The sequence below is a fragment of the Spea bombifrons genome, chromosome 5 (genome assembly GCF_027358695.1).
Source record: "Spea bombifrons isolate aSpeBom1 chromosome 5, aSpeBom1.2.pri, whole genome shotgun sequence".
NCBI classification, from domain to species: domain Eukaryota; kingdom Metazoa; phylum Chordata; class Amphibia; order Anura; family Pelobatidae; genus Spea; species Spea bombifrons.
In genome coordinates, this window is record NC_071091.1 from 86,101,894 (window position 1) to 86,122,792 (window position 20,899).

General features: G+C 35.1%; 1 protein-coding gene across 1 annotated transcript in view; it reads right to left on the reverse strand.

Annotated features, from left to right (window-relative positions):
- Positions 1 to 3,607: 3,607 nt before the first annotated feature.
- The window catches only part of TOX (thymocyte selection associated high mobility group box), a 118,248-nt gene continuing 100,956 nt past the window's right edge, over positions 3,608 to 20,899 (reverse strand). The window contains exons 5-9 of the mRNA XM_053466882.1: positions 20,626 to 20,856; positions 18,096 to 18,176; positions 12,657 to 13,046; positions 5,767 to 5,918; positions 3,608 to 4,806 (exon numbers count right to left, since the gene is read on the reverse strand). Of these exons, the coding sequence (XP_053322857.1) occupies positions 4,770 to 4,806; positions 5,767 to 5,918; positions 12,657 to 13,046; positions 18,096 to 18,176; positions 20,626 to 20,856 (891 nt within the window). The 3' untranslated portion in view covers positions 3,608 to 4,769. The remainder of the gene's footprint in view (positions 4,807 to 5,766; positions 5,919 to 12,656; positions 13,047 to 18,095; positions 18,177 to 20,625; positions 20,857 to 20,899) is intronic.

A 20,899-nucleotide genomic window follows, 5' to 3' on the forward strand; every position in this document is an offset into this window, starting at 1 on the left:
AACACAAATTGAGTTCTTCTCTATGCAATTTCCAACGTTGATAGGTGACACCATATTAGTTTTGTTTGTATGTGTAGTAGAGATCACCATTGTTAAACATTTGAGCTAGTGATCTCATGGAGAATTGCGTTGACACAGCTGTTTGTTTTTGCCTTCTTTCATGAAGCCCCCTACCTATATATATTGTAATGATTAGCAGAGCATCTGATGTTCATGAGATGATAATTTTGACAATTCCAATACAATAGTTAGCTGAATGGACAAGCATGGGCGTACCTAGAGTATTGGGTGAATCCTGTATTTGGCACCCCTCCCCCCCACGCACAAGAAAATTAATGTTGACAGGAATATTTATTTCACAAATTTTTGCTGTAGGCCAGCTGGAAAAAAATAGAAATTGGGAAAAATAAATTATTAATTAAATTATTAATTTAAATAAATAACATTTACTGAACAGATATGGTACAGCATAATTCCCACCACTATACACTGAGCCGGACATTGACGGTAGTGCAAAATAACCCAACTATATAATAAGCCAGACGTTGATGTGGTAGGCCTCTGCCCCTGAGACAGCCTGTCTGTGTCACCGCTACCCATTTAGCAGCCTGCCTATGCCACCGCTGCCCCTGACACAGTCTGCCTGTGCCACCGCTGCCCCTGAAGCAGCCTGCCTGTGCCCCTGCTGCCACTGAAGCAGCCTGCCTGTGCCATCTCTGCCCCTGAAACAGCCTGCCTGTGCCAAGTCTGCCCCTTAAACAGCCTGCCTATGCCACTTCTGCCCCCTTATCAGCATGCCTGTGCCACCTCATTCAATCACCTACTACCATTCATTCACCCATTCACTCTCCCGCGCTCCCTTACCTCTCTTAAAGATTTCACTGGTTCGGAGGCCGTCTGAGCATCACTGGGGGGCTGTGCAGACTTACTGTTGTGGCACCTGTGCAGTGTATGAGGAAACTATTCCTGCCCACTGTTCCTGCTCTCCCTGCTCTGAGAAGTGGCACCCAGGGCGGACCGCCCCCCTAGCCCCCCTTTATGTATGCTACTGTGGAGAAGAGTACCTTATAAGCACTTGGTGGTCTCCAAATAAAGTATGTGGCAAAGGTAGATAAGGTTTATAAAGAGTTGAAGATGCTTCTGTAAAACCAGGTGTAAAATAGGTAAAAGCATGCAGTGATATGTCTAGGGCAGGAGATTTTTAAAGCATTGAGAGCTATTGAACCAAGGCTGAAATAGCTTGTGCCATCCCAGTGGATTTCATGTTGAGGCCTGGTGTTTTATATAAGGTTGCAGTCCCAGTGCATGGAATAGCAACAGAACTGGACTGAGGCTTGATGTAGGAAACCAAGAATGTACACTCTCTTTGAATTCTGTGGTTTTACATATCAGGACATAATCACCTGTTCCTTAGCAGGTCTAAAAATGAGGTAAATAGCCAAAATGGAGAAGCCATGTGTGAAAAACTAAGTACATCTTAACTGCTTCCATAGAAATTAAGATGATAAACAGCAGACATGTGTGACCACCTCTATAAAAGCCAAAGTTTTAGCAGTTTGCTTGTCTGGAGCATTCAGGTGTGTGTTAATGCAATACCAAGGAAAAAAGACCAGCAATGATCTTAGAGAAGCAATTGTTGCTGCCGATCATTCTAGGAAATATTATAAGGCCATTTGCAAACAATTTAAAATCCATTTTTCTACAGTGACAAAGATTATTCAAAAGTAGAAAACATTTAATACCGTTGCCAACCTTTACAGGAGTCGATGCACCAGCAATTTCACCCCAAGGTCAGACCGTGAAATGCTCAGAGAAATTGCAAAAAAATGCATAAATACATATCAGACTATATAGACCTCAGTTAGCATGTTAAATTCAAGGACAGTATAAAAAGACTGAACAAGTATGGTTTGTTTGGAAGGATTGCCAGGAGAAAGCCTCCTCTTTCTAAAAAGAACATGGCAGCACAGCTTAGGTTTGCAAAGTTGCATCTGAACAGACTTTTTGAAAACAATGTCATTTGGCCAGACAAAACCAAAGTGGAGATGTTTGGCCATAATGCACAGTGCCACATTTGGCGGAAACCAAACACAGCATATCAGCACAAACACCACCTGTCAAGCACGGTGGTGGTGGTGGGGTGTGATTTGGGCTTGTTTTGCAGCCACAGGACTAGGAACCCTGCAGTAATTTAGTCGACCATGAACGCCTCTGTATACCAAAGTATTCCTAGTCAAATGTGAGGCCATCGGTCCAACAGCTAAAGCTTAGCTGAAGTTGGGTCATGCAACAGGAAAATGATCCCATGCACACCAGCAAATCTACAACAGAATAGCTGAAAAAGAAAATAATCAATGTTATAATGGTCCAGTTAAAGTCTAGACCTTAACTCGACTGAAATACTGTGGCGGGACCTTAAGAGAGCTGTGCATAAATAAATGCTCGCAAACCTCAATGAACTTAAGCAACTTTGTAGAGAAGAGTGGGCCAAAATTCCTCCACAACGATGTGAGAGACTGATAAAGTCATATTGAAAATGATTACTGCAAGTTATTGCTGCTAAAGTTGGTTGTACATGTTATTGAATCATAAGGTGTACATACTTAGCTCTTCACACATGGCTTCTCCATTTTGGCTTTATTGTTATTGAAGAAATCATGACATGGTGTAATATATCTGGTGGTGACGTTACACGCACACAGCTAGACAGCAGTTGCAGGTTGTTCAACTTACACATCCTGTGAAGAGACTAGGCATGTGTTTTGGCAACTCAATTGCACAGGCTGCTATACAAAATGTTTTAACAATGTCCTACCTGGGGCCACCTACCTTAGATTTATACATTTCTTTAAGAATATATTGACTGCTGTCATCCACCAAAAAGTAATTAATCACTGTTGGTTATTTGGTCCTCTGTGTTGGTTCACCTGAAGTAAATACCACTCTTTGCTAACATATATGAACATATGATAGCACATTACTGCTAACTAATCTAATCTGATTTATATTTAAATTATAAATAGAATAATATTTTGCATATTTTCTAGGAGAGCAATGTAGTGGGTTTACTGTATGGTATGTGCTATATACTTTGAGTATTCTTAAACTCTTAAATTCAAATTAAATATGAGAACCATAATAAAATAAATATACAATTGGGATATCTGTAGTACTAACATGAAAGAACATTTTAAGGTTCTATGATTAATCTTAAAAGATTTGATTTTGCGTCTCCTCCATTTGCCTTTCACTTAAAAAGACATTTTGACTGATCTGTGGCTTGGGGGAATTCTCCCATTTGTCAAAAGACCTTTCATATTCATGTTAAATACAGCACAACTAGGGCATTTTTCCTTGCTTCACGGTCCTATCACTAGATTTGACGTGTGATCATAGGAGTTTATAAGAATCATTTATCACCATCCTCTTGCTAAGTTCCAAAGCCAAAACGTGATCGAGGAGGAGAGGACATTTCATATTTTAAGTATTATTTACTCTTGGGCCTTATAGCATTCTACCACAGGAAAAGACAAACATTTGCTACATCAACACGTGTTTCTTCTCATCTGCTTAAACTCATCTAGGAATGGGGTTAAAAAATGATCAGTTTTATTTTGTAGCTTAAAAATGCAAGTTTGGCTTTATTGAATGTCACAGTAGAAAGGAAAACATGTTCACATGATTTGTGAATCAATATTTTTTCCAGCAAAAGTAAAAACATCAAAGAAACATATTTAAAATGCTAAGAAAAAAATTACTTACAAACACCTAGATTTATTATTTCATAAATAGGCGCAACAGGCTCCATTAAAAAATAAAAGATTAAATACAGACACAGTATGAAGAAACAATAGTACATAGCCATATATCAAGGTTATAATTTAGCTGTTTCCAATCTGTTTCTGCATCAAAAGTAACATGTCGGCATTTAGCAGTTTTATACAGATAAGGACATAATGACATTTACTAACAGTTACACAAGTGATACAAAAAGCCATTTGAACGCAGTACAAAATAAACATGTTTGCTTTCCCTATGCCCCAAGTAGATTTTTTTTCTTTTTCTCCATAGATATGTGACCAAATTCCTTATTTAATAACAGTATTATTAATAATATTATTTTCATTTTCTTGGAGAAATGTCTTCTCCAAAATATTTTCAAAATATAGACATATTAGGCATTAAAAAACAAGTAAAAATATGACTGCTTGCCAATTTTGCCCCATTTCTGAAATTAACCAACTGGAATGCATGAGTTTCAAATTGCAATTTAGCTACAAAAACATTCACATTTTTTTATGCTCTAGAAGAGAGGACATAGATGCTATTTACAAACTTTCTATGAGTGCTACATCAAGCCATTTAAAAAGTCTTTCATTGATTTATATAAACAACCATTATGAAAACCAATGGAGAATCCAGGACTTTTATCCGAGATGTCTACTGTTGCTAAGGCAGTTAGTTACTAGTGCAGCACTTCACAGCAAAACCAACATAACAATTGAATGATCCGATTTTCTTTCAGTAAGGAAAGGGAGACATGTCCATTTAAAGATTTTTTTTTGTAAAAGTAAAAGCAAAAAAAGCAAGACTAATTTTTATTTGTTTATTCCCAGAGTGGATAGCCCACAAACGTTAATGTCCTAAGTGCTTAGCAACTTATATTTTCTAATAAAATGCAAAACTCCTGTGATCACTTGGTGCAATCCTTGACAAATGCCGTCCCTGCATTCCTCGTCCGAAAGACGGTTCTTTACGTGATTCGGGTTTCAGGTTAAGTACAGTGCTTTGTCTCTCTGCATATTCCTGGTCAAATATAAAAACAAATTCATGTTTGAGGGATCTTTTTTTTTTCCGTAAACAGATTTATTCCATAACATCTTTTTTAAAACCAATATACAACTCCAAATGAAAATATTTGATGTATTTCACTAAGGACCACTGTTAAAAATATCCCTATGTTTAATATGTAAAAATATAAATTCTATTATTCCAACATTTTCATATAAATACCTTAACATGTTTAGACAAAAAAAAATTGAATACGAGATTTTATGATTAAGTGCACACAAATACATTTACATATAAACAGTGGCGCATTTACTTTCGGAGGTGCCCTAGGTCTAACGCAGTGGCGTCCTTTCTATTGAGTGTTGGGATATGACATCATATCCCATCGCTCCACTTTTAAAGGAAGCGCAACAGGAAACTATGGAAGAATATGCCAACTCAGCACAACCCTTCATAGTGTTTATGGGCCGGTTGTGGAGATCAGTAATCTCCCTTATAACTAGCCCATTGGTTAGTGGGGTTATGTGGCACCTCTCCCTAGTAGGCCTAGGTCAGAATACGCCACTACATATATAATTCTTATTTTGGAAAAGAAAATGGAAGGAGCTGTTTTAAGTGAATATAAACATGTTAAGGAGATGGTTAAGGACCCTGTTTTTGTACCTTTTTAATTTCTCACTTTAGTCACCACACTATAAAATAGTAAAAAATGTCCCCCACATAAGAAGTTCAGAAGGCCTCAAGGCATAACAATAAACGTACAGGGCTGATCCCACTATATTGGCAAACTATGCAATGCTGATCCACAAGATGTTAGAACTGCATACTTAGTTTCCTTAAGTATGTTACAACATATTTGGTTCTTATGTAAAAAAAATGGGATAGAGGGAGAAATGATTGATAGATAGACATCCCCAAATATTGAAAAAAAAAATCCTAATTTGCAACACTAGAGTGTGCTGGTTGGCTTCTCACCCATTACTGCAGTAGTCATTGTTCCAGTCTACAGTTTGTCCAGGAGGATTCCGGCAACCTGAACGAACATATTCCATTGCTTGTGAAACGACCTGGGCTGCTGTAGATGTCGGGTTAATAAGATTCTGATATTCTTGTTGAAGAGAAAATCCCTAAACAAAGAAACAAACAAAATAATTGTACAAGAAGCCAACATACAAATAGAGCTATACCAAAAAAGACACTTAAAATGGGTTAAATAATGTAAATTTCAAATGAATCCTTTAATAACAAATATGAAAATGTATTTTGTGAAGAAAACCAAGGTTACAAAAAAATGCAAGTTTCCTTTCTTTTTTTTGCATAAAAACAACACAGGATATATGCATTTTGTGAAAAGGAAAATGTAATCGACTTTGAAAACAAATATATTTGTATTTTGAGGTCTGTACATTTTTTAAAAAAAAACTCAAGGATACATTGCTTGTTAATTCTGTAAATATGCAACAGAGTCTTTTTTGAAACACACTGGCAGCAGGTGGCTCGAGTGTTTTATAAGAGTACACCTATCATGTATTGTTCTAAGAACCCCTTTTTCTTCATTCAATCACAAAGGGACCATCTGCTTCTTTTTGTACTCACTTCTTTTTCAACTAAAACAAAAAAATAAGCAAAGGGCTAAAGTAGGGATTTCAAAACTCGATGTTATGGGGGGAGGAAAATAAAGACTTTTGAATAAAATTAATTCAAAGCAAAAATGTAAAATAAATGTTCAAATTAAAATATTTTAGGGCTTTCAAATTATACATTATACATTTTTCCATGTGCAACCTAATGGCTCTGTTGCTAACATAATTCTATATATATTTATATATTCAGCATATAAAATGACTAATAGTACTGTGCTATTTATGAACCAGACATTAACTCAGTACCTGAAGTTTAAATGGTACAATTTTACCAATATTTTAAAGAGAAAGAAAAAAAATACCCTGGGGTCAAATAACAAGGCAGATTTTCTGCAAGTGTCTTTGCTTAACAGGGGAGATTGGTTTGTCAAGGTCAGGGTAAAAGAAAAAAAAAAGTCTGGCAGAGCTATGCTTCCATTTTTTGCCTGAAGAAAAATAAATGACTCCAATTTATATTGCTGAGAAGAGACAATGATTGAAAATGGCTGCACATACATAGTGACTGAAGAGAAATGAATAATATAGAATTGTATTCAGTTAAAGATGTTTCCAGTGATGAGAAAAAAAGCCACTCAGCGAGTGTAAATAATGGAAGGAACTACACTAATGAAAAGTCCCTTCCAATAAATAAATTCTAATATCGATTTGTTGACTAACATTTTCAGAATGGCACAGTTAAATATGCTGCCGAAATCATGCTTGTTCAAAATGACCTTGAGGTACAATGCTTATAAAATGAAGTTGTTTATTATTTTAATCCTCAAAGTTGGTAAAAATCCTATGTAGTGTTTCATTATAGAAATGTACATTTTGTCATGTAATGTATAACATGGAACACTGGTGGCCTAGAGCTGTCCTCATCTTCTGGTGTATTATTATCATCTTTTATTTATATACCGGCATCAATTTACGCCACGCTTCTTACGGTAAATACATTCAAAGCATATGACAAAACCAGAATCGACAGACTAAGACAAACCAATACATTAGGTAAAGAGGGCCCTACTTGAAGGCTTTCAACAATGTGGTAAATCCTATTCAGTTAATTATGTTTAGTATTTGGTAGAAAATGTGTATTGTTAAATACATTTCCTTTGTAAACTATACTTTTGTATTTATATTCGCTTAAAGAAAAGATTTTTCTGTTTTAACATAATGTTATTATAAAACTGTATGCACACTGTAAGTATATCCTATGTCTACTTCAACACCGAGCAACTCTTTATCTGCCCCCATGTCTGCTTTGCTCTCTGCATGTTGTCCACTTGCTGTAAAAATGTAACAAGCCGTGATCAAATCTCAAAAACATGTAAAACAAGTGCGGTTCAATTACATTTTATGGATATTTTGCATTGTTATTCTCAAGAGAACATCGCCAACTGTTTTCTATCATGCCTAGAATTAACAAACTGATTTTGTTCATGCCAAGCTACAGGAAACTGACATTTAATAAAGATATATTCGATACACAAAGGACATTTGTAGTATGAATTTTTAGTAAAACTAGGATTGTTGAAAAAACTGAAGAATACGCTCCTGTCTTTTTATATATATTGATTTCTATAACACCATTATATTCCACAGCTCTGTACAATGGGTAAACAGGACATAAGTAAATACTACTACTAATCACATTTGGACATTGGACATTTTGTCCAATTTGGACGGAAATATAAGGTGAGGAGGGCCCGGTCAAATGAGTTTACAACCTGGTTTCAAGATAAGTAATTTCATTTCCTGTCTCTTAAAAGGATATATTCCAAGTAAACATTTGCACATGTTATTCTTACCTTGTCATAGTCTGTCAATTCTAGTTTTTAAATATATCCTTTAAATATATCTATTTTATGAAGCTCTGCTGAAATAAAAATCTTATTGGGACTATAACGTATTTATAAAACGGTTACATTTTTAGGGGAAAGGCATCCTAAGCAAATGCCTAGTTCACAGATATAGTGAGGCCTGCCATGTATACTTGTCACACTTCTCAAGTGTCCTTTAGGGGCAGCAGTCCCTCTTTTTGGCCTCAAATCCCCCTATGCCTCTTTCCACCCCTGATGTCTCTCCTTTCTACAATCTCAAAATATTTGGTGGGTATGAGGTTCCCAGTATGTAAGGCCTTAAAAGTCACAATAATGTGTATGAAACACCAGAAAAGTTAAAATGTTTAATTCAAATATATTATTCTTTTGAATGCCTTACTTGGCTTGATAAATCTAGAAGTCACAAATTCACAAAAAAACCTGTTGGTAAAGCCCCCACATCCTAGACACACCCCATCCAAACAAAAAAGTCCCTCTTTGACCATATGAAATATTGGATGGTATGACTTCTTGATAAGAATACATATTTATTTTTAAGTAAATAAAATCATAAAATGTAGCCTTAGTCTGGGAAGCACTGTCTGGAAGTACGTTACTTGTGGAGAGTAAAGACAGTAACAGTGTCCCCAAAAGTTAAATAGTTTCAAGAACCAGGCTGGGAGTTTATATGTGATTGGAAGACATATAAAAAAAATGTTATGCTTACAAAAATCAGCTAGGGAGTGAGACTGATGTATAGCCGGAATAACCAAAAGCTAAAATATGTAACATAACATTTTTTTCCTTTTAAAGCCCATCATGGAGAACATTTACATAACAGCAAGATGAGGAAATTTCACTTTTAATGAAACTCTTCTCCCAAATATTTTAAACATTTTGAAATTCAGTCTTAAAAGCTGTATCTAGTTTTGACTTTCAGAATAAGAATTCTTATGAATTTGTTTGAACATGTATATTTAATTATATAGCAATGTAGTTATTAATTTGCTTGAAAATGTATATTTAATTATATAGCAATGTCATTTTTACCACTATAGCATATGAAACTACGCATTTCATTTCAAAAGAAAATGTATATTTGATTGCAAATTAATATTAGTAGTAAAGGATCTATTTGTCCTACGAATATATTTCTGGGTATCGGAGTTAGAACAGCAAGCTGGGTCTGCAAGTAAAAATAATAACCAATAAGAAATTGTGGATGTAGTAATAGTAAAGTATTTTTCATAATGCTATCAATTTTGTTTTTCACACAGAGCAGATAGAAAGATAATATCCAGATTGCAATCATACACAGTCATTTTATTTCCTTCAGGAACCAGGAAAAAGGCAAATGTGTAAAAAAAAAGAAACTCTAAAGGATGGATCAACATAACTAAACAGAAGTCAGTTCTTTAATACCTCTTATTTAAACCAAAAAGTCCCTTTGTAAATACTTGCCAATACTAGGCTTTCCTATTTTCCACCTAGTGATATAGGTTATCAGGTATAAATATATGGATTCCATTATGTCTTGTGGTAATCATTATAAACATTGCAGTTATTTAAATCTCAGAAATTCAAATAGGAACTAGTGCAATTTGGGTACACCTGTGGAACGTCTATGAATCTTGTGTTTGTCTCATTATTTTTCCTGATCTCTAAAATATATAACTGAATAAAAACCAAGGCCTTGCTTTCATTTGGGCAACCAAATCATAAAAATATTTTAAGAAGCAAATTCTTCAAACCCCATATAACATATATTTGTTTCATTGACCCTCATTTCTCAAGAGTTTTGCTAATGCCTATTAAAGGTGATGTTCCATTTATTCCACATATTCATTGTACCTTCTAAACAAATGTCTGATATTGTATTATTTCCTCTTAAGGTTTAATCACATAAAAAAAACAACAAGGAAAATGTTAAAACAATATTCAGTTTTTATAGTAACAACCTATCAGTGCATGCCGTAGTGTCATGTGAAAATAAAGTGTTTTGGCAAAACGTATTAATGAGGCAAAATATTACATGATTCAACAGTACTAGATATGCTGTTTCTAAATCTGCTTTTGGTTGCAAAAAATATTACATTCAGAAGATAGGAGGATGGTACATTTAAACAATATAAATTATTGATAAATTGACACATTATGATAAAATTCCTTTGACTGAAGGAACACTTACATATTATTTTAAATAATGCTTATTACAGTGTGTTATACCAGATTTCCACCTCCTTATATGACGTAAATATAAATCATTTCTAGGATTTGACCCAGAGTCTCTGGAGTAAAGTGCTAATTCCCTGGATCTCCAAGCCACTCTCCTCTTTCTCTGGGGCAGAGGAATGGCATTTATCCACACCCACTGCCCGCCCAATTATATTTATCTATGGCTGCCCTTGTCCATGGGTAGCCCCTCACATGGCTAACCACGCCCCTCAAACAGCTAGCCCAGCCCATTTGAAAGGCTGGACCCACCTCCACACAAAGCCGCTCCCTCAAAGTAGGGAAAGCTCTGGGTAGCCTGCCCAGGGATGTTCTCAGGTATGAATTTTATTCTAAAAAAGGAACCTCATCGAGGGCTGTTCTCTTAATTTATGGCAATTGAGCCTGTACAGTACAGGTAAGTGCTACTTAAAAGCTCAAAGAAACTGTTAGCCAGTTGCAATATCCAACAACACATTTGATTTTAGAAAATCTAGCATTACAACCTTCTCCTTCTCATTCCAATGCCAACACTTCTCTGAAATTGTGGATATCTAATTTTTTAATATATATTATCCTTAATGCTCTTGTCACCCACAGATAGAGAGAAAGTATGTAATTCCAATGATAACTGCTCACCCTCACAAATGACAATATAATTGCTGTCAAGACATGTAAACACTAAAGCAATAAGATGTAGGAAAACAAAAAAAATTGTGGTTAATAACAAGTTATAAAACGTACAGGAATATCATAATGCATTTCCTCTTAAATGTGTTAATGTAACAGGAAATAAGAGATTATGCTCCTTAGATAATAATTACTTTTGTAAAATCAGTGAAATATGTACCAGTATCTGAATATGAGAAAATAGAGCATTGATTATTGTATTTATATTACTGGAGTTTATTTGTATGAAATATCTTTCATTTGGTCTTAAACAATAGATGACTCTTTTGGACATCTGATTCTTTTGCAGATCAAGCATTTTTTAAGGGCATGGTATTCCAAAATGATTTTCCATATCAAATCTTCTCTTTGTTTTCATTGTATTGATATTTTTATTGAAGCTTACAGGGCAACCAACCATGCATATTCTTCTAACCATCAGCTGTTGGTGCTGAATGTGAACTGACAGACCATGCATGGTGAATCAGCCTTCTCTCTAATGTGGAAGGATGACCATGCGTAATTAGTGTAATCCTTGGCATGAAAATGTCCCATGAGAATTGCCTTTAAGGTTTCTACATAGAAATTAGAATTCCTATTGGTCACTATAAGGCAAATGGATCTTATTTGGTTAACCTATCATATTAATAGAAAATACATGTATCAGTGCCTTATTTCTTTAGAATTTGAACACTTTTTATCTTTTTGTTTTAAATAGAGATTTTGATTTGCAAAAATGCACAACTGCATATTTAACTATGTTAAACACCACAATTACTCAATGTCAATTTCTCTGCAGGGATTACAATAAATACTTGTATTTGATTATTTTTTTATATTTTTTCTGTGTTTTACAAAACAATGATATTGGTTTCTTATTTTAATAATGGAATCTACGTATTTTGAATTATTTAGTATCTAAAAAATGAAAATACGTGGTGTTGAAAGTTAAACATTTTGGTTACTTGACTCCTCTGGAACAACCATATACTTTTAGGGTTAATACTGTGACTAAGAATATTACGTTTGTATAACATATTTCAAATTGCAGTTTTATCTTTCAGTACCCAGCCCAAAATATTTGTGTTGAACTTGCTCTTATGTAATATGCTTTCTCCCCCTCTATGAAAACAAAAAAATAGTTTTTCAAATACAAAGCCTCACTGAGGTTTTGCAATATTAAATATACAGGAATCTCATAATTTGATCTGGACACATAATCATATGTTTTATTTCTATTTCTATTTAGCATTTTAGGCAAAGTTAATAATTAAAGGTGCTGTTCCATTTGGACAAAACATTAATTTCACTCTCCAGTATGGTAATCAGCTAAAACTTGGTAGAACTATATATTTAGTATTTTCTCCAATGAATTAATCACATAATGCCAGCACGGAAACTTTTAAGAATCAGTGGCTTTTTGGGAAATTATGGCAAGATTCAATAATTATTTCTTGGGGAGTACTAAAAAAAATAAGTTCTATAATCAGCCAAGTAGGTGGCACAGCACATTTAAATTCACATGACAATGTGGACGCACCTGCTGCATTGCTGATGAATGTAAAATGGAGTGGCTCTGCATCTGTAGCTGGTGGTTTCCAATGGACTGCTGCATCGATATTTGCTGGTGTTGCGGCATATGCAGATGCTGATGAAGAGGTGGACTCATCTGAAGACTTGGAGGAGGAGATACAGCCATGCTTGCTAGGGAAACAGTCACTGGCATTTGGTTGTTGGGTTTAGGAGCTATGTTCCTGTTGATACCTGGGTGCATGGCAGATAAATGAGGACTCATTGTTGATTGTTGATGATATGGTGAGCTGAGATAAAGAGCGGAGTGTGCTTGTGTAGGCCCATGAAACACAGGAGGTTTGGAATTCATCATCTGTGATGACTGAGATGTCTTAACATCTATAGGGTCATTATAGCTCTGTTGGAAAACAATACAGAATATATTATAAATAACACATAGTATGAATAAATTAAATTGTGAATGTTTAACTTTATTACACCATAATGATAACTATAATCCTATACAGCAGGGACTTATGAAAAGTTTTGCCCCAGAAGTAAAATGTTTCTGCATTTAAAGGAATATGAACAAACAATAATAATAAAACAATAATAAATAGATATGCACATACGTGTGCATGTGTGCCGTGTCATTAGAAAAGGAAGACACAGAACATAGTGGAATGACAAACAGTTCAGGAATGTACAATACTTAACAGTAATAATTTTCTGCTCTCGCTTGACTTTTCTGCAAAGAATAGCATTTTATTTGTGGTCACTGACCATATTTTTATGGTTAGCAACATTCTGAAAGAGCTGTCAGTGATCATTTGTTCTAGCTTCATGTCATTTCAGATTTATAGCGGAAACAAGTAAAGTAAATGATGCAGATTCAACAGCACTTTATCTACCTGTTTCTTAAAAAACGTGTAATTAAAAATACATTAATTGCAATTAAGTGTAATTGCTTTATAAAAAGGGAATCCACCCATTTTCTCCGTTTTATGTTCCCTTACAAAAATGACTTCAGCTCTGCATGGTATACAATAAAAGAAATTAAAATATAGTAAGAAATATTGCATGATATCGTATTTAACTGGTACTGGGTGTGAACTATGTAACTATGTGCTCTCGGAGTTGTGTTAGGCAGATATGTCGCCACACTCAGTACCAGTTAAATATGATATGATGTGTTGCCACTACTGGAGACTTATGTTTATATAATGTAAACTGCTAGTTCTGTTTAGTGAAAAGGCTATTAGCATGATAGATTACATACACGCTGTCCTGAATTTTAATTGATCTTCCACAAGGCCTTGAAGGGGCTAGCGGCGCATTGCAAATTCAATTAATGCCCTTTCTGGGGTGCTTGGGATACAGCAATTCTTGAAATGAATATGTGTTATTTCTTTAGGGAACTGTACAGAAAAATCATATTTGTAATGCTTATGCACACAGAAAACATCAAGTAAAATTATTAAACAAAAAAGGAAGTGCTCAATGAATATATATAGAATAATGTTATAATATTATGTATACTATGATACTATACAATGCTGGCGCCACCATTTAGGTGGCCTAGACAGATGTCTAGGGCACTGACTGGAAGGGAGCATCACTTAGTGCCAGCGAGGAGCAGTCTACAAATGGAAAATCAACACAGATAATACATCTGCCTGTTAATTGACCCAATATATATATTTTTTATAGCAAGGTGAGTACAGGATGGGGCACAGACCACAGACAATACCAGGTACCCTCTGTATAGATAAAGAAAAGCACAAGGGAGGGACCTCATCAGAATATTTTTAGCAAGAGTATGGTAAGGATGCGGAGAATATTAAATGTAAAAAAGGCGTTAAGAGAAGTTGCAAGGAATTAGCAGGAATTTTAAAATGAAAAGGATTAAGCAGGAAAGAAAAGAAGAGGGAGCTTGCAAATTACTGTATATATTTTATGACAATGTCTTATTTATAGGTAGGTGTAACATTTGTTTTACTAAAATGATTTATCCTAATTTATATATGAATTTATTTTTAAAGTAACAATAATGGTATTGATAGTAACAACTCAAAATCTGAGAAAGGAAGAACAGATAAGATCTGTTAAACAAAAGTTCCACTGTGACAACGGATTAAGTTCTTTTTTCTTTAATTATTTTATATATAAAGCAGTTGGTAATCATTGTTTTGTTAGGATACCAGGTGCTATGCTTTCACTTTAGCTCTGTCAGGGGGTTTTGTTTATAAATAAGTTACTTTAAATAATTACTTTTAATGTTTAATAAATGCATTTCCTTTAATAAATCGAATTTTGTAAAAAGATAATAGTATTTTAATGATGGGTTGAAGATCTATTGCAATCTAAGGTACATATGTGTGAGTTTATGATAAATATGACATACATGTAAATCATTTTAGTGGCTTAAAGCCTCTAGGTCTATATTAGATTGACTTAACAAATGTTCCTTTGATTATTTGGATAGTCTTTCTAAGTCATCCATCATCTATTGAGAAGACAGGTTGTTACTAATAGGAATGTAATTATTTTCCCTTCAGGAGGTTTTGCAAATGATTTATGTATGATCATTTTGACTAATTTCAAGAGCTACCAGCTTTGGTCATATTTGATAAACTGAATTATACAGCCTATGCCCACTAAGCATGGGCTAGCACATAAAGTAAATTCACACAGACAAATGCAGATGAGGGTCATATAAGCCATCATTCATTTTCCACGCATGTGGTACAGTATTACAGGCCGGACGTGGGGTGTCTGTCAAAAGCTAACACCATTTCCATAGCCAAGTTACCTGTTTGAGGTATCGCTTTGATGGCTTGGTGCCAAATATTTAGCATACCTGTGATACGGGTACTCGGGGTACGGCCGCTTATTGACAGGGCTTCAGCGCAGACTATTAGTCATGAGTGAAGGAAACATTGCTCCCAAGAGTCCCTCTTTAGGATACAAGTCCCCTTTACTTCCAGGAGCTTTTTTTCTAGAAGCTCAGAATATTTGCTGGGTATTAGTGTAGTACAGTGTTCTACAACCCTTAATGTGTATAAAATAATAATAATAATAAAAAGAATAAAAAGTGTACACTTTGTCAGTAAAATGTCCCCCTATGCATTGGAAATGCAGGAAGGTATGAAGGGGAAGTGGACATTTAGCCTCATCCATCCACTATGGTGTTCTGCTTATCGGACGATTTCCCAAACCACCCATAGCAGACCCCACCTCCAGCAAAGGCTCTACCCTAATCCAGAATCCCGCATATGGCAGGAGGAGAGAGGTATTCCTGTTCTGTATGACTTTAGGAATCCAGGTTCCAGCATTTGAACTTACAGAGTCTGCCTTACTACTGTAAAGTCAGAATTTACCATTTAAGAGTAAAGCCTCATGAGTTGTTTTAATTTTAAGAGTGCTTTAATGGTGGCTTGTTTGTTACAAGCCATCAGTAAAGCAATTTATTTTTTAAGAATAATGATATAATTTTCCATGCCATCTATATCCAGTACATTTTACCTATTCTGTTTATTAATAAAGCAATGTTACATCGACAGCTTAATATTTGCTCCAAAATATAATAATAAGTATATATAAGTATAAGGAAAGCTGGCATACTGTTTTTTATTTAGATTGATAGAATATTAATGTACATCAGTCAACTGAAATGGCATTAGAAAAAAACATTATTAACTTTCTAGTAACATATGGAGTCTTTAGTCTTATGAAGAGACCTCTGAAAGCTTATGTTACGTTACATAGTTTTCTATGTTGGCCAAATAAAAGGTATTAACTTAAACTAAGGATTCAAATCTCTCTAGGGCTAAAAATGCAATATCCATTTTTCTTAGTAACAACATCAAATTGTTCATACTGGCCATTAATCACAAATATCCCTCTGGGGTTTATTTATTAAAATGAACTAAGGTTTGATATAACCTTTCATCATACTTTAATATGCATTGTCTTATTGCCTGAAAAAATGCCACACTTGCCCTGTACAATGCATAGTTAGATCTACGGATATGTATTATGTGGGCCAACTCAGACCTTATTACCAGAGAAACTTAATGGGGTTGGTCTGTCATAGCGCATATGACATTGATGCAATTAAATCTGTTTGATCTGTACCATCGCCTTCCATTTTGCTGATCTTGTACCAAATTAAACATAAAGGAAAAATATTGTTTTAGCGCTGGCATTATTACTGATATTCAATGAGATGTGGCTATCCAATCTAATAGCTATCCCTCAAACTATATCATATGTATATGCTCAGCATAGTGGGCTGTAAATATTGCTAGTAATGAAGACTTCCTTTCTAGTCATACTAATGATTACATGCTTCCTAAATGCCACACCTTTATATATTTCTTATGACACTGATGATGTTGAAAAGTCCGCTGTCAATATACTATGACTATGCTCCAGTCCTTTAGTAGCACACACAAAATTGTTGGGCTCCTATAACAGTGATGGCTGCGATGGCTAATTACTTAATTGGAAATACTCTTTTCCCGAAAGGGTTATGTACAAGTTAACTTATAGTCATGTATTTTTCCATTCACTAAATGTGTATGGCATATTAAATTCGAGAGGGTTGAAGAATCTTGCATTCTTGTGTATGCTTAATTTCAAACAGTTGGTGAATCATCTATCGCTTACCTCTTCAGATGCCACTCTGCAGATCTGCTTAGCATTCTATGAATTGTGTGTTTTTGCAAATGGAATCAGATTTTTGTTGACTTCCATTCAGAAAGAAAGTAAATATCACAGCCGAGTATTAATTTTATGTTCTGTTTCCTCAGCTGTATTTATATGAATCCAGTGATGCATTTGAGTAGCTTCCCTAACCGATTGCATTTTATTTATATAAAGCAAGCTGATTCCAGAGCCTCACAACTCATTTTCTTGCATTTTGGGGTTCCTCCTTGGCAGTCTAGTGGCACAGTTGTACTTCATCAAGCGTTCATTTAGTCTAAAGCTCTTGCGTGTTCTAGTGACCATACTTTGCTTGGAGGTGAGATATAGGCTAAATTGGCGGTGAGGATGGCTACCTCGTACAACAGTGCAAAATGTTTATCTCTACTATCATCTTATTTTCTACCATTGTCACATCATGCCATCTTATCAACCACACATAATAATCATTAGCGCACACATTTTAAGTAGCAATGTCATTGGCACTCAGATTTTATATTTCCCATAGCAACACCTTCATACATCATCTTTTATGTACTAAAACAATAAATAATAATAAAACATGCATGCTTCATTCCCCACAAATACACGGTACTACACTTCTCTTTCTGTAAACGGTGGTTTAGCAAACATGGCAACAAATGACTTCTGTTGATGTGTATAATATAACAGTCTTGCACTCTTGGATTGCACTTGCTCTTTTTTGGCAATATATTCAGTTGATATTAGATTAACATATGCCACAAATATTTGAAGTTACCTTGGATACAAGACTTGCTCTGTATGCCGCCAATTGCTTAAGATACTCTTTTTTGGCAGCCTCTGTCTTCTTTTTGTACACCTGAAATAAAAATATATATGAATCATGAAGTTACATAATATTTTTGCGGTCAGTGGTTAGTGATTTACATATTTTTCTGTCTACTACATCTATATTAAAGCACATTAATGATTATTCCACAAGTTTTCTACTTCTACCCATTAGTTTGGATTGAAGACGATGGGTGCCTATATAGAGAAATATAGTATATTATATTATGTTTTTTTCATCTTTTTTTGAGCCTGAAGTCAAGGAAATAAAATACAGCCCTTAATATTGATTTTATTTGTAAGAAATATAAAATACATTTTTCATATATTCAAGACATTATGTTTGTTTTCACCAAAGGAAAAAATTAAAAAAAATCTGAGTCCTGACCACCCTATATATTGGAGAGGTAACCTAGGACTCAAACATATGTCTTAAATTTGAAGTGTCTTGCCAATCCTACGACATTGTTGTAAGATCTCTACCGATTAGATTTGTATCTATATATAATCTTATTAATATGAATAAGCACAAGAAACACAGTACTAAACAAATTACAGCTATACAAATCTCAGATTGCACATAATTGTCTAAACAAAGAGAGAAGATGGAATAGATGAATTGAATGCTACCGAGAAGTGAAATCTGTAGCTTTGTCATGAAGTCATCTATTGCCAAGGAGACTAAATGTAGCGCAGCCATACATAGACAGTAATTATGCCACTTTGATGCATGGTCACCTCAACACTGCCCTATTTTTTACTTTAGGTGCATGTCACCCACAGAAAGGACAATTCAGCGATCAGTCAGATTTTGCTCCTCGTTCTAGACTTGTTCCTGACCTTGCCATCCTCTTCACACCTGGTACTATTACTACTTGTCATTATTTTCTGATCCTTGTGTGCCTCCATATGAAACTCTATTTGGTTTTATCCTGGGGGTTTTAGAGGTCTGTTTCTACTTTCACACCATCTGACCCGAGTATTAGTGTCCACCACCATGCTATATTTTGACATATTTATGCCTGTTGCAGATTGGGATAAAGTTTGGAAGATGAGTTTCCTTTAAATCAGGTTTAGTTCCATGAAAATGGAATTGAATGAGGAAAGAAAATGAATGCATCTATACTGTCCAAATTTTGATTTTTATTAATTTAACTATTAACAGTATCACTGCGGCTTAAAGAAAAAGTCATTGGTTTGTGGAATTCTACCTTAATTTCCCTGCTGCTTCTAACTTAGCAGAACAGGTTCATAATTGAAGTTAATTAACTATTCACTCTTGCTGGGAACAAGAGGATACTCCAGCAGAAAGGGCAAATCATATTCTTCTCACTTGTTGCAACACACTAGCAATAGTTTCATGAGGCGTCAAACACTGTAAAATACTGTAAAATAATAAACAAATCTGCTTTTTTTGTAATTTCACTGCATATGTAGCATGCAAAATAAGTAGAGGCCGTATAAAAAAGTGGTTTGGTTTTCCTGACCATTAAATCACTGCTACGATCCCTCAGAGAATCCATGCCTCTGTACTGCATGATTTTATGTTTTAATAAACAACACTAAATACACATGCAGACAATAGTAATCATAATAATTTTTACTTACTACCCTGAACTCTAAGTGGGTATTACATTTCAGATTCTAGCAAAACCACACGCATACTCGTATCACTGGCTGGGGCCTGGAAGCCATTGACAGGAATGTAAACAAGACGACTAGTTTGTTTGTAATATGGAAAATGTATTTTAGTCATACTGTGCTTTCAATTAGAGATGCAAGGTTTATTTAGCAAAGCTCCATCTGGTTTAGATCCCTAGTGCCATTTTCCACTTAACAACTATATTACAAAACTAGAAAGTTGTCTTGGTGGTTTTTGTGAATTGTTAGGCTATAGAAACATAGTTAAATATCCTGAACGTACCAGCGTAACAGTGAGCAGTAGATAGTATATCTCATGAATGAGACACACGGTAGAAAACCCTTGAAATGATTATACTGGTACATAAAGTATTATTGTCTTGAGAGGCAAAGGCAATCAGGGTCATCCTTAGAATTCCCAGTACCCTAGGCCCTGTATCTCTGGTGCCGGTTCCTGCATGCCGACCTGTACTGGCCATCTGGCACACCAGGCAAATACCTGGCGGGCCACTGACCGTCAGAACCACACACTTACTTGATCTGCCGTGCTGCAGCGTCCAGCCAACAGCTGGTTACGCATACAAATGTAGCGTGTAGCTGCGCATATCCAGCAGACGGCTGCATTTACTTCATCAGACATCATCTCTTTTTGTGTATGAGATATGGATGGTTCTGCCACATTATACACACAACACTCTGTCTTTGACAATTTGTTTTTTGCATGTAGCCAATTCAGGTATTGCACAAGGTGACAACTGTCCCAATTTTCAGGATATCTGCTGAGACAGCTAACAACCAGCTATATTTCTGCCATCTAACTTTAATTGTGTATGACTTACCTGTTTTTGTTCTTCTCCTAGTCCATCCCACATTGAAGCAACTATTTTTGAAACCTCCCCAAATGTAGCATTTGGATTTTGGCCTTTAATGGCTGCTTGAGTATCTCGGAAGAATAACGCATAGGCCGACACAGGCTTCTGTGGCTCATTAGGATCTTTCTTCTTTTTCTTTTTGGGTGTTTTTGGCTTTTTTGCCATATCTGGTGCTGGCCTTTTTTCAGCTGCATTGATCTGTGAATAAATAATTATGCACATATATAATTATGGTCACTAA